This window comes from Erithacus rubecula (assembly GCF_903797595.1).
Source record: "Erithacus rubecula genome assembly, chromosome: 6".
NCBI classification, from domain to species: domain Eukaryota; kingdom Metazoa; phylum Chordata; class Aves; order Passeriformes; family Muscicapidae; genus Erithacus; species Erithacus rubecula.
This window is the reverse complement of record NC_136688.1, coordinates 8708105-8721810: the sequence shown is the minus strand read 5'-3', so window position 1 is coordinate 8721810 and position 13706 is coordinate 8708105. Positions and strand designations below refer to the sequence as shown.

Here is a 13706-nt window from a genome sequence, read left to right as displayed (position 1 = left end):
AGGGTAAGTGATGACACTCTCCTCTCAGTGGATAACCTCTCTGTGCCTCAGCTGGAGTCAGTTGTGCAGGTAACTCAATGAGTCAGCTGCAAATTTAGCAACATAACTTCACATTGAATTTCAGGCTTTCCTGAGCCTGGCTCCAAAATCTGCACTGACAGTCTGATGTCACATAACTCCCTGCATTGGAGTCTCCTTGCTCAGACTTTGGTCTCAAAAGTAGTAAAACTGAGTCAAGAAGCCTGCTAAAGGAAGTTAGCTGGATGTGCAGTTTGTAATTGTGTCCTACTTGGTCAGTCTCTGAATGCAGCAGCTCCTAAGCCAGTGTCTCACAATATAACTTTTGTGTCTCTTCAATTACCAGGAGGTAGCCAGGCACATTGTATTTGGGAATCTGCTGCAAAGTCAAGCAAAGATGAATTAAGTGGGTTTTGTGGGGTTCCTTCTTTTGTTTAGGTTTGTATATGCAGCTTTTTGGAGTTAAAAAACCCCAAAATACACACAAATATCAAACCAAGATATTAATCTGATGCCTTTAGAGTTTACGATTTTTTTAAAATTAATTCTATCATTAGTATTTTCAAAATACCTCAAGTACTCAACTTTCTAAATAATTCAAAATAACCCTTGCTTCAGAAGATCTGTAATCTACACACTGACAGTCTGAGAGCAAGATACTGATTTTCTGGGAACTTGTAAAATGGGAAAGTATCTACTTACCTCCTAAGGTTGTTTAGCAACATGATGTTCACATACATATAATACAAATAATAGCTATATGGGGGATTCTTCTCACTGGTCCAGAGGTCAGGGTTAAGGCTCTTGTCAGAGAACATATGGCCACTGTGTTTGGATTCATCATCAACACTGTCAAAGCCAGTCACCTGGTGGGAGAAGAAATTCACAGAAATAAGGGGCTTCAAGAAGGAAACTTCAGCACCACTTACTCTTGCTTCAGGACTTGTCTGAACAAGCATCCAGTCCCTCCTCCTTCATTTCCATCCCTATCCTAGCAGTCCTGCTGCTCTGCATCCTATCATACCATGCACACAGCAGGAATAACATGTTTTGTCAGAGTTTTACCTTTTTTCTTCTGAGACAAACAGGAAGCCCAGCTGCACAAAAGCCTTCAGGCTCCTGTGGGGATTTACAGAGCTGAAAGACTCCCTAAGATCCAGACTAGAATCCTTTGAACTCATCTGCTGCCTTTGATAAGCAGCTGAAAGCAAGAGGCTCCCAGCAAACCTCAGAGCTGTGATTTGAGGCAGACTCAGAAATGTCTGTGTTAACCTTGTGCCAGCACCTACATCCCTACTTCTCTCCTGAATTCCATCACCATCCACACAATGCTTCCTTTCAGCTGCCTCCTCCTTGGAGACCAGTTCAGAAGCAGCTCAAAGGACCCATCCTGGATGATGATGCACAAGAGCATGCAAACCTTTTTGGTCATTAATAAAAGGACAAATAAATAGCTGCTGAGCTGTTTCTGAGTTGGGTGAGAACAGGACCTCATGCAGACTTGTACTAAATTATGTGTCAGGGCTTTGAAACAATAATAATATAAGCAATCTGTAGAGAAGAAAGCTTTTTCAGTGCATGAGGACAGTTGTGGATTAAAAAAAAAAAAAAAGCAGTAGAGGATCAATTTAATGTGTGAAAGAAAACCCAAACATACTTACATATTTGAGGAATAGGTGCAATTCTTTGTGGTCTTTGGGATTGATTGTTGCTTCAAACAAAGGTACAAATATGTTCTCCAACATCTTCCCAAAACTAGGCAGAATATTTTTAGACCTAAATATGTCACTGAAGGAGAAAAAATAGACACATTCTTTAATAAGCTTGCATTATTTTTTGTTATTCATGTACCTTCTAGAACTTCAGTTCCACCAGGATTCAGGAATTCAAATGTTATGTCAGGGGAGATTGTCTCTGTGCTCTGTTTCCTGCACAGCCTGGCACTCTGCTTCATGCAGGCTCTGCTGAAGCTCTCAAGTGAAATACAGAGAGCCTGCAGGGGTAGTGCTGCCTCAGGGGGCCTGTCCCTTGCAGACATCCACGTACTAACAGGGGAGACGAGCTACCTCTCGTGAAAGAGTCAGTTTCCTAAGGTTGTAACTACTCCAAGTGAAAGTAGAATGCTGTGCTTTAGTGAGCCCTTCAGAAAAAAAGGGATTGAACTTCCAAGTGCCACTAAGTGCTTGACTGTGCCACGCATGTAAGAAATTGCTGTGTAAGGAATTAAATGAGAGAAACTTTCTCCCCAGTGCAAAGCACACGCTGGGAGATGTGTGTGATTGTGACAGCTCCTTCTCTACTCACACTCCAAATGGGACAGTTCAAAACATGAAGCTCAGCTATTAAGTCTGACACAATTATCAGAGGAGACTGTATTACAACACACAGTATTGGAAACAAAGAAATAAAATCCCAAAGGATGTTTAAAAACTCAGAAGAACTGATAAGGACTTAAGTATGGCAATCATCAGTCTGGGTTGTTTTCAAGTTGACTGTCATTTAGTCACTAAATCTTAATGATAACAGTTTGACAGAGCATTTTCTAATCCTTCATGGAATTCAAGAGTTGATTTATTCTCATTACTAAATTGCATTCTAACTTGTCTTTGAATGCAGCTTGATTTAACCCAGCTGTAATTTTTGGTTTCAATGTCTTCAGATTTACAAATAATTCACAGTAGTTTTGAATTGCTTCATAAAGAATAGATTCAATCCCCATCTCCTGTCTTCCACCCCCAGACTGTCAGGAAAACTGCACCAGTGGTCAAAAATAAATCACCCAAGCTATTGCTTATAAATAGAACTACAGAACAACTAATAAGCCATCTAAATATTACCAAAAATTAAGTTATTGGTATGATTTCAAACTATTATGATTACCAAGAGCTCCTGATTACTTACTAGATTCTGGGAACCTGAATTATCCAGCGCATATTGGGGGAATAAACTTTATGCTTAATGAACCATTTTGCCAAGTTCAGCCATTCATCTGGAGACCGTCCATAAATGGATAAGCGGGGTTCTGTGTACTGGTACTTACTTTCTTCTAGTTCACGGGCTACTTCCTAGTAAGTAATAAATATATTTGCTTTAATATGGACACCAAGATCATTTACAGCTAGAAATATATTTATCATTGCATTCTCCTCAGAGCAGACATAAGTCTATTGGCAGCATTTAAAGATAAAGGGAATCTCTTGTCTTTCGATCCATTCTTTTGTTTTAGGCATATTCTAACATTTAATATTGAATAGATATTCAATATCTAAATATTCTACTAGCAAGCTAGCTCAAATATCATGTGAGCATAACTTAATTGTACATATAACTGGGAATAAGTCCAACACCATTTTTAGAGGACAATGTTCTTGTGCAGTCATTACTAATACCTTTGTCAGACCTACGTTTAAGATTGATAAATCAGAATTAGACTATTTAAACTACAGCAAATGTCTACACAAAATATGCAGAACAATGGAGAATCTGACCTAGAATCTGTGGTAGTAAGCAATTTTACAGCAAGTAATTTTAGACAACGCTTCTGTATATTCAAGAAGAGCTGACATCTATTACATCAGAAAAACTACTGAATTTTGTTCTAAGAAATTAATTTGAAGCCTGTTGCATGCATGTGCAGATGCAGATTTATGCAGAGGCACTTTCCTAGCTATTTCCTCCCTAGTAACTACCAGTAGCAAACTAAATCCTAACAAAATATTAAACCATTGTATTGACCCTTGGCTGCTCTCTATTAGTTTAAAACTACCCACAACTCAGCTTTGAACTCATACACAGCTTATGTGGATGTTTCTAATTCATAAAATTATTCAGCAGCAGGGGCTAACTTAGCAAAGGCTTTCCTCTGAGGAATTGCTGGAGCAAGCCCAATACTTGGAATCACTTAACCACAGTGTTAGGTCTGTATACAATTATGATATCACAAATCTATTACAAACCTTCATTTCTCTACAGCTGGAAAAGCTTGAAACTTATTTACCTTGACCATACGAGCAAAATATTCACCACCAATATAGTTCTCAGTCTTCAAATACAAGTCCCTCAGCTCACTGGCACCAACTGGATTGTACTTGGAATTGAATTTGTCAAATCGATGGAATGTTTGACGTCCCTGGAGGAGGAAAAAAACCCAAATAACCGTAGCTTTAAGAACACACAATAGTTCACAAATTAAATTACCTAGCATTTAAAGGCACAGAAAAGAAAAATCCTGTGATAACCTCTTTCAAACATGCACTGTAATGCATGAAATCAAATTCTGATTTAGTAAGTTATCATGCAAACATTGTAGAAACTAGAATTTCACACTTGGAAAACTGAGCTTTCTCCCATTTGTTCGGTCATTTCACTAGACTTACTGCATGGACATCTAAAGAGTCTACAGTGAGGTCATAGGGGTCCATGTGCAGGCTTTCGAAGACTTGCTTTAAAGTCATCTTCTTGCCTTTTTTCTCTGCAACAATCCTGTCGGGCTCCGTTTGATAGGTGTGCTTAATAAACCTCAGTAAGTGCTTCTGGTTCATGCAGGCAGCAGCATGGATATGAGTGTCAACCTGAAATCAAAAGGTTATTTGTGCTTATTTATCCATCTACATAAAGTTAATTAGCAAAGTATCTATGTCACTCACAACAGGGACTAAAGCCTTCTGAAATATTCCTTAAGTAACAAATGGATTAGTGCTTAAGCAAATCAAAATGTTTCAGAGCCCTGAGATTTTGATTTTGGTAGAATTATTCAATAAGCAGAACTGTAAGTGAAGTAGCCCTCAATTAGTAGTTTCCTATTTAAATAGAAAAATTTTCAACAAGATACATTCTAAGTGCCAATCACTGACCCTTGGTTCAGATTAAATTTGATACTTCCTTAAAGGACACTCTGATCCCTTAGTATCCTTTTACTTCATTAATGAATCAACAACACCTCTCTAGTTATACACTGTGGTTATAACTATCCTCACTGACTGAAGGGACTTGGAATTCTCAGCCATTTCCAAAAGAAGAGTTCACTTCTGTATTTCAACCATATGAAACATCTTAGGCCACCAGAAATGAAGAATATACATGTGAGATTTTTGTCACCATTTTTCCCAAGTTTAATTATAATACAGGAACTCATCACGCTGACAGACTTTTCAGATCCCTTTCCTTAGATCTCTCCACACACTAAAGGAAATGCACATTCACAGAATGGCTGAGAGTACTCCTTCAGGGTTTGTTAAAAAAAAAAAAGTATTGACAAGAAACCACTGATTTCCACAGGTCTGCTTTGCTTTTGCTCAGAAGCTTGCACTGCTACCTGAGCAGCCTCTATTGGAACACAATCCAAAGGAACAACTCTCAAGATCTGGGCGTTGTTTGGCACATAAGTTTTTCCTGTGTAAGCCCTTAGTAACACTAAAATAACTTCTCAAATAAACCAAATATATGAGAAACCACTGAACCTAAGTATCTGAAAGGACTCTCATCCAGGACTTCTCCATCCAGGAAACTGCAAACACGGACATGAACAAAGGGAGCCCAGCGCGTTCCCCTCTGTGCAGTGACTCTGCAGTTTCACATTCCACCAACAGAACTAATCAACATCCTTATCTGATTTAAGGATCAGCAGGAAACACATCACAGAGCACATGAATAAGCCACCCTCCTACAGTTTAAACCTGGGTTCATGCCATGCCATCCAGGCCACAGGAATGCCACTGCTTCACTTGGCCCCTGCAGTCATTCTATTTGCATGTTATATATACACAGTTTGTTGCAGCTTCTCCCTGTGAATGTCAGTAGCATAAATAAAGGCCAGGATATAAAACTGAATCCTAAACACTTAATTGTTAATCACTGCCTAATTCAAATATACCAGACACATTACAGCTAAATGAAAAAGCAAGAAACATATTTTTGTCTCAAAGTACAGAACATAACATACATTGTTAATGCACAGGAAACAATGCTGTGTGTAAACAGAAAACACACCTCCACACAATGTATTCTCACCCTCCTCAGAGTGCTTGGATAAAATGCACTTGGGCTCAAATATCTATACAAGTGCTTATGCAGGTTCATAAACATTCTCTGGTTTAGGCACGAATGTTGTTTACTGTAAACTCTTCCTGGAACAGTGAAATACTACTAGGCTTGGTCAACTAGTATAGGAGAGTGGAACAACAGTTAACAGATGCCCTATAGGCTCTAAATGCTAATGAGAAGCAAGTCATAAGCAGAGAACAAAGGTATAGGGACCCTGAATAAGTGCAGTTTATTGAATTTCAGAATGCAGTGGTTTCAGTAGTGGCTCAGCTACTGGAATTAATGAGTCTTGAAAAAAGTCAGAACAAAACAAGACACAGCATTTCCTCTTTATGTAAATAAACATGAATTCACTGCTGTTGGGAGGGCAAGGATGGAAAGCAAGGAGTCTTTTTGTTTCTTTTGTTTGCTTGTGTGTGAAGATCACATGGCTTTTAAAATCCTGCTTCCTGTTGAGAAATAGTTCTCTGGAGGGTGCCTTTGCTGTTTAGTGAGCTCCTGTGACATCTTCTCCAGTCCCCACAAACATATCACACACAGCCCTACAGCTGAGCTAACCACAGCAGGTTTATTCTGAGAACAAATATCTGCCTTTTTATATATATATATTTTTTTTTTTTTAAACCTCCTTCTCCTCATTCAACCCAAACATACATATCTGCCAAAAGTTGAGACCTTTCTGGAATCTCCTTCATGCTTTTCCCAGAAAATATTCACTACTTTTTTACTACCAGTAAAATTTGACCTTCAAGCAAGCAGCAACTTCAGTAATAAAATGTCATAAAAGACTCAAGTCTAAAGTCATAAGACTATCACACAGCTTTTCATCTTTATTGTTTTTTAGCATAAATGCAACTTTTAGGAAGGTCTTCAGGACTTGAGCTTTGAGCTACCCATGCACATAGTTAGTGTGTATGCTCTTGTACATTTTACCATGCAGGCTGCAATCCTGACTAAATGAGGAACACAGAACCCTTAGACAGAGCTTAAGTGGGCTGACTTGGTTAAACAGATTATTATCATTACTGTTGTTAATATTATGTCAATGTTATTCTAAAATATCGTTACTAATTTTATTGTTATTTATTATGAAAGGCTTCTACTAAACAATTTGAACAGACTGAATTAATAGAAGAGTGACAAATACCCCCTTTACCTTCTTCCTCCCCCCCCCTCTAAAAAGAACAAACTACTCCAAGTTTAAGCTGTTACTATTTTGTTCTTCATACAATACCTGAAATAAGCAGATGCTTTTCTGGACCATGAGTAACACACCCCTACCACAAGGTTTATTTGTTTATATTTGCAAACATTCTCCTTTCTTTTCAAATATACTATAGTGCCATTCCAGCCCAGTTTCTCCTTAGTGGAAAAAAAAAAAAAAAAAAAAAAGCTGCATTCCCTCAGCCAGATTTCCTGTTGCTCTGCTCATTGTCCCCTCCCCCAGCAGAAAACCTTTCACTCAAGGTCACATTGCTCCTCAATGGAAAGAAAAACAGAATGACTGACAGAAGCCTGTCTTGGAACACAGTATTATACCTCCAGTGAACTCACCCTTTTAACAAATGGAAACAGCTGTTTACATAAAGGTTGAATTCTTGTAATTCCATCATTCAAAGCAATGTTGGACATCAGCTTTCTTGCACTTAAAGGATGGTAGAATTCCCTTCACTCAGCAATTCTCCATGTAACAAAGCCAGGCTTGCTTTCTCTGCAGATTCCTAGTTCAGACTATTCCATTCCTTCCTCACTAACCTGACCACCCTGTGCTTCTCTCTGCAGGCTTTGGGGTGAAATCCTGTCCTTCTCAGGCAAGGTGATAACATCTACGTACAACTTACAGCTTGGAGGAGTTCCCATTGTCCTCCACACCTAACCAGCACAGCCTCCCTCAAACACTCTTCCTCCTCCCTTATCTTCCTGCATTCCTTCTCTCATTCCAGTGTTGCTCAGATCTCCCCAAAACCTCCATCTCAGATCTGCTTTATGGATGCTTATCTGTGCATATCACAGTGTTGCACTGAATTGGGCATATGAGCTAGATTCAGAGTGATGAGTGATAAATGCAGCAAAAATGCCAAGGCCAGCCCTTTAAATAACACTGAACTTTTCTAGGGCGTGGACTGGTAGTACCCACAGCTGTAAACTGCCACGTTTTCTAAACACATACACTTTTACTTGTAAATACCTCTAACCCAATAGCTATGGGCTGCATGAACTTGACACTGAATCCTCTGCAGGCTTTACTTTGCTGCTGAATTGAAGGGACATCATTCCTCATGCCACTGCTAGATTCCCTGCTCGTCAATACATTCATACTGCATCAGCTTTTCTGACAGGATGCAAAGCTTTATACAGTGTGATTGATTTTCTCCTTGCAGTTCCTTAACAGGCATGAGAGGCAGAGGCACAAAATCCTCTGTCCTCGGGTAGTGCAGGAATGCTCCTGGCAGCAGAAATAGTCCCTAGAGCTTGCAGAGCTCCTTGGGAGCTTGTCTAATTCATATTTATGCCATGCAGAGCAACCCAGAAACCAGGAGAGATAAGAGAATCCCTGCATATCCAGCTTCTTGTTTGGCTGCAGGATCCAACCTCAGTATTTGCACAAATACAGAAATACACCGTGAAGAAAAAATCTCTCACTCTGTTCTTTTAATTACTAAAAGAAAGGAGAGAGGAAAAGCTTTATTTCTGGTCTCTTTTGCATTATAATGATTGATGCTGTTACACCTGATGGTATTTTGTGCTCACTTGCAAGACTGAGGTCAGAGACAAGAATTTGCCTCAGCATCCCTGCAAGGCAGGAGGGGAGAAGCAGCACTCAGAGCTTTGAAAGCACAGCAGCCAGCTTTGCTGCCAGTTAACAGTGGCAAGGCACCATTCCATGCTGAAGGGCATTCCCCTTGGATCTGGTGCTAAGCTGTGAGTCTTCCCCATTCACTATCATTTTGGTTTATATGATGAAACTATTTCATCACCCAAGTCAGTTAAATAGCCACTGGGGGAAACAAAAGAAACATTACAAAAAAAGCAAACTTAGAATGAATCAAAGCTCACAGAAGTTACAGGTTCACTGTTCACTCACAAGGCTTGCAATCAAATTTTTAAAAAGCAGACATCTGCTAATTTCATTCAGTTTTTTTGTGAGATCTATAGAATTTAGTAGCATTTAACCCCACTCTAACTTTCCTTCTTACAAGTACAAGCAGTGGTATTTCATCTATGGTCTTAAAAACCAGCTAGAATTTACTTGCTTTTTGTCTAACCAATAATGAAAAAAATAAAAATTCAGTTGCAAAGCCCTCATCCAACAGAAGTCCCAGCAGCAGCCAGCTATTGGAGCATAGGCTAACTAATGTAGCATTCAGCAGGGCTGCATTCTCCCATGCACAGTTCCTCACACTGGGCACCTGCACTAGTGAGCCTGCAGGCAGGAGAATGTCATGTGTAAAAGTCACTGCTAGGACATAGCCTCAGGTCTGGCTTGCTGACACACTGAAATAGTGGCTACAGAAAGCAAGGATATCCAAAGAGCTTAGGCTGAGATTTTTTCATTTTTAGAAACTGTATCAAAGCTATTTGCAGTGAAGGGCACCTGCCAATTCAGAATATCCATTACAAAGGTAACAAATAATGTTAGGTAAAAAAATATCTTGGCTTCATCTCAAAAAATTAACTGAATTATCTGCAGCTGTTGGGCACAGAGGTCTACAGGAAGCCCTTCTCAAACAAACCTCACATAGAGGACAAGACACCCTGGTACACAAAGGTTAAAACTTAGTTCTGAGTTCGTGCACCATAGAGCTAAACTTTTGTACCCAAATTCCATTCTTCATGCAGGCAGTGTTATGTGGGAAATGTGCATTGCCTGCACTTTGTTGTGCATCAGCTGGAGAATGTGAGAAATCCTGCTGATGGCAGACTCAAAAGTCTCCTCTAAAGTTTGACTTTTCCTCACAGACAGTTGTTCACCTCCTGTGGAGAGCCAAGGGGAGCCAGCCATGCTGTCTTACCACCTGTGGATTCTTGTCTGTGTCCTTAGTAAAGAGCAATTTTCCAGGTCCAGTTTGATCAGTGCAAAACATCTTGGACTGCATTATGGTTAAGTTCAAAATGCAAATGCGTATGTCCCTCAAATAAGATGAGCCTTATCCAGGGTTTTAGGAAATAGATGGTTTCACTGGAGGAGAACTCCAATTAAATGAGAGGAAAAGTGGGGAAGGGGACAGGAGACAGGGGAAAACCAGTAATGTTTGGGTCTCATGCTAGCAATTAATCCTGGCCAGTTTTCTACTGTAACTTTCTAAATGCAGCAATACACGTTCACTGACTGACCTTGCCACTACATTCACACCTGTTCCAATTTTGGCATTTTCCATCCATTTCTTTGGCTCTTTCATATAAGCAGATTGTACCAGGACCTCCACACTTGTGTCTGAGGGATGTGATACACCACTTCACCAACAGCCCTTTGGGAAGGTGAATCCTACTCCTTGCTGAGCAGTAAGGACTTAGGATTGACTTAACAAAGAGACATCCTGAGAACACAGGCTGAGAAGTGTGGCTTTCAAATGTTTCACTGCTGATACTGTTATTAGCAAGGAAGCACTTCAGGCAAGTTACAATTCCAAACATTATTTAGCTTAGCAAAATACAGGGAATACAAGATTATCTAGGAGTTTACAAGAATTGTGTCTACAATGCACTTTATTTTCCAGAGTGCTTCACAAAAATACTGCTTGTGAGCTTGCTTCATAAAATACTTTAAGCAAGATGAACTCTGTGCAGCAAGAATTTTTCAAGCAGTATCTGGCAGCAGGAATAGTCTCTGGCAGAGAAGAGCAGGCTGGTTCCTGCTCTCTGCAATGTGCTTATTGCCAGAGGGGAACCAGTGCACATTTTGTGCTTTTGAACAACATGAATCCTTTTGTAGAGTGGCTTATTCAACAGCAGGTAATTAAAAAATAATTAAGATATGCTGAGAGACACTGAATAATTGCTTTTAGATCAAAAAGCTGAACTTAGTAAGTACAATCCTGTTAATTACAACTTCTCAGTAATCAAACTGATTGTGGTAATCACCCTATGCACACCTCTGCCTGTCTCAATCACCATGTGTTTTATTATTAAAGTCTCTGCCAGCTACTGAGGTGTTTTCTCTGAATGTGGCACGTAGCAAATTTCCAGGGTTATGCAAGAAAACTGTCAGGTTGGGAGCTGAGTCTCTGCACCTGAGAGAACCAGCTGACAGATCCTCCCATCCACAGGTTCAACATTGGAAGGGTGAAATCCATTAGAACGTACCTGACAACTCATCTGCTTCCACCCTTGTGACAGACACTGGGATAGTTTACTACCACAACAGTAGCCAGCAAATACTAGGTGTTATAGGAAAAATCCAAGAAGACTTTTTGATGAACTAGTGCTAATGAAAATCTAACAAGAAGGTTAGTAAACCCTGAAGTTACAAAATAAGGATTACCTCTTCTAGTTGCACAGAGAAACAATGTAAAATGGAGCTAAAGTGGTTAAAAATACCAGCAATTGTGAAGAAATCTCACCTATCAAAATAAAGCAGTAACTCCAGTAACTTCCTCCCCACTTCAGGAAAGGGAAGCAAATGAAGCAGCCTAACACTGTTGCTTCCCTGCTTTGAAGAGAACACAGCTAACACAGCTCCCTCCCATTGGGTGTGAATATGCCAGGAAATTAAACCAGCTCCTTGATTCCCCTACCTGTCTCCTAATTATAGCTCAGAGGGAGTCATGACTACAACTCAGATAATCTTTTTACTTAATATATCACAGACTGTTTTTACCAGATACTGATGGCAGCATGAACCCTCAGCTTAGTTTCTGTGGGAAGTCTTTTGACATGTATTTAAACAGCCATTTTCAATATGAAATGAAATTATTATCTAAAATCCATACAGCTGTTCCTACTACAGCCTAGTAAGACATACCTACATGAAAGCAGAAATATTCACTTGAATGTCTGAGTTCATTAAAATTAATTAAGCCTTCATAAGGATATTTTTATTCATAATCCACGTGAGCTTCGTTTGATTAATTCTCTTTCACTCCTTTAAAGCAATCTACACACAATTAAGTCCCTTTGATTTGGAGCAAATAAACAAATTAGCTTAGCATAATCCAATTAACCCACACACATTCAAGTTAATTTTCCTGGAGAGCTCCCATGTAGAAAAACATTAACATTCTTAAAATAACTTAATTCAGTGGAGTAGCATGCACACACTACTTTGTGCATGTCATCTACACCTCCCATAAGAAAAACAAAACTGCTGGAACTCCCACTAAAAACAGTGTCATGCCTTTAATTCTTCTCACACTTACCTTTCTCACATTGTAGAAGTCTCGATGGGGATTGCTCTTCAGTTCTTTAAATTCTGACATTTCATTCAGCATCTCATGTAAACTAAATTTAGATTCTAAAAAGTTAAGCCTCCGATGACAATATGTTTTTCTGTAAAAGAATACACAAAAATGAACTGTAACTTAAAACTAGTTGTGTTTTAAATTCCAAAAGAACACCCAAATTTTCAAAGTAAAAACAAAGTTGGGGCATTTTATGAAGTCCAAGACAAATCCATTCTTTTTATCCTACTGCTTAACAAATCTATAAACCAATTTCAGACCAAAGTTATTAGTGAAATCTCAAACAGAACTCTACCATAACCATGCTATGTCCTTCACCTTGCCCAAGTATTCATCACTATACCTATGCATAAACTGCAATCCTTTTAGTAATAATGACCAAAGCATGAAATCTATAATCAAATGTGATATCAATTGCAATTTCTCTAAAGTGGTACCACCAATAGAACAATCTTCTCATACATAACAGAAACAACTTGTCATCCAGTTTTAGTCATTATGATTTTTTTTAAAGTCCTCCACATTTATTTACTTTTTCAGTTAAATGTGAGAAGCCAAGATAAGATCCAATATGCTTTCATTTTCCATGCCTTGAGAATACATATATTGTGTCTAAATACTTCTTACCAAAATTATTTTTGTGCCCTTTTTAGAAAATATGCTTTTTTGTTTCTGCTTGCCTACTCAATAGCTCCATCTTCACTTTCATCTTCTGTCATGTTTCTCCTTCTATTTTTAACCAATGACATGGTTTTTCTCTTCACCATCTGTCAATTCTTATTGACTCCACAATATTTTGGTAGCACTGTTAATGCAATAGCCTTCTTTTTCCTGCTTTATTGTTGCCAATCTCTCCTCAATAGGACACAAATCCCATTATGGTTTTGGAAGTCTGGTTCAAACCCAGTCTCACAGAACCCAAAACTGATCAAGATCTGCAGGAAGGCTGTTGAGTCATACTGTTATCCAAAAGACCACAAGCCTGAGGAGCAGGGGTGAGATTTCATCAGTTTACCAACAGCAAATATTAAAGAACAATGGCTCTCTGAGCAGCCCCACATGTGATGGACAAAAATGACAGGAAAGCACTTGCTGCAAAAAGGGAAACAATACCAGAAGAAGAGCTTATGCAATGGGATTATGAGAAAGACCTTTTTCTTTTGGGCTGTGTACATTTATCAGAGTGTGGAGGAGCCTATAAAAGCTTACTCTGAATTACTGAAAGGAGCAGGTGACTGACCTACATTC

The 13706-nt window shown here is 39.1% G+C and overlaps 1 protein-coding gene across 2 annotated transcripts in view; it reads right to left on the bottom strand.

Moving 5' to 3' along the window:
- The window catches only part of AMPD3 (adenosine monophosphate deaminase 3), a 32704-nt gene that overhangs the window by 9068 nt on the left and 9930 nt on the right, over nt 1-13706 (bottom strand). For both annotated transcript variants that reach the window (XM_079307582.1, XM_079307583.1), the window contains exons 6-11: nt 12417-12546; nt 4395-4589; nt 4016-4147; nt 2920-3083; nt 1680-1806; nt 721-884 (exon numbers count right to left, since the gene is read on the bottom strand). In XM_079307582.1, the coding sequence (XP_079163708.1) occupies nt 721-884; nt 1680-1806; nt 2920-3083; nt 4016-4147; nt 4395-4589; nt 12417-12546 (912 nt within the window). The remainder of the gene's footprint in view (nt 1-720; nt 885-1679; nt 1807-2919; nt 3084-4015; nt 4148-4394; nt 4590-12416; nt 12547-13706) is intronic.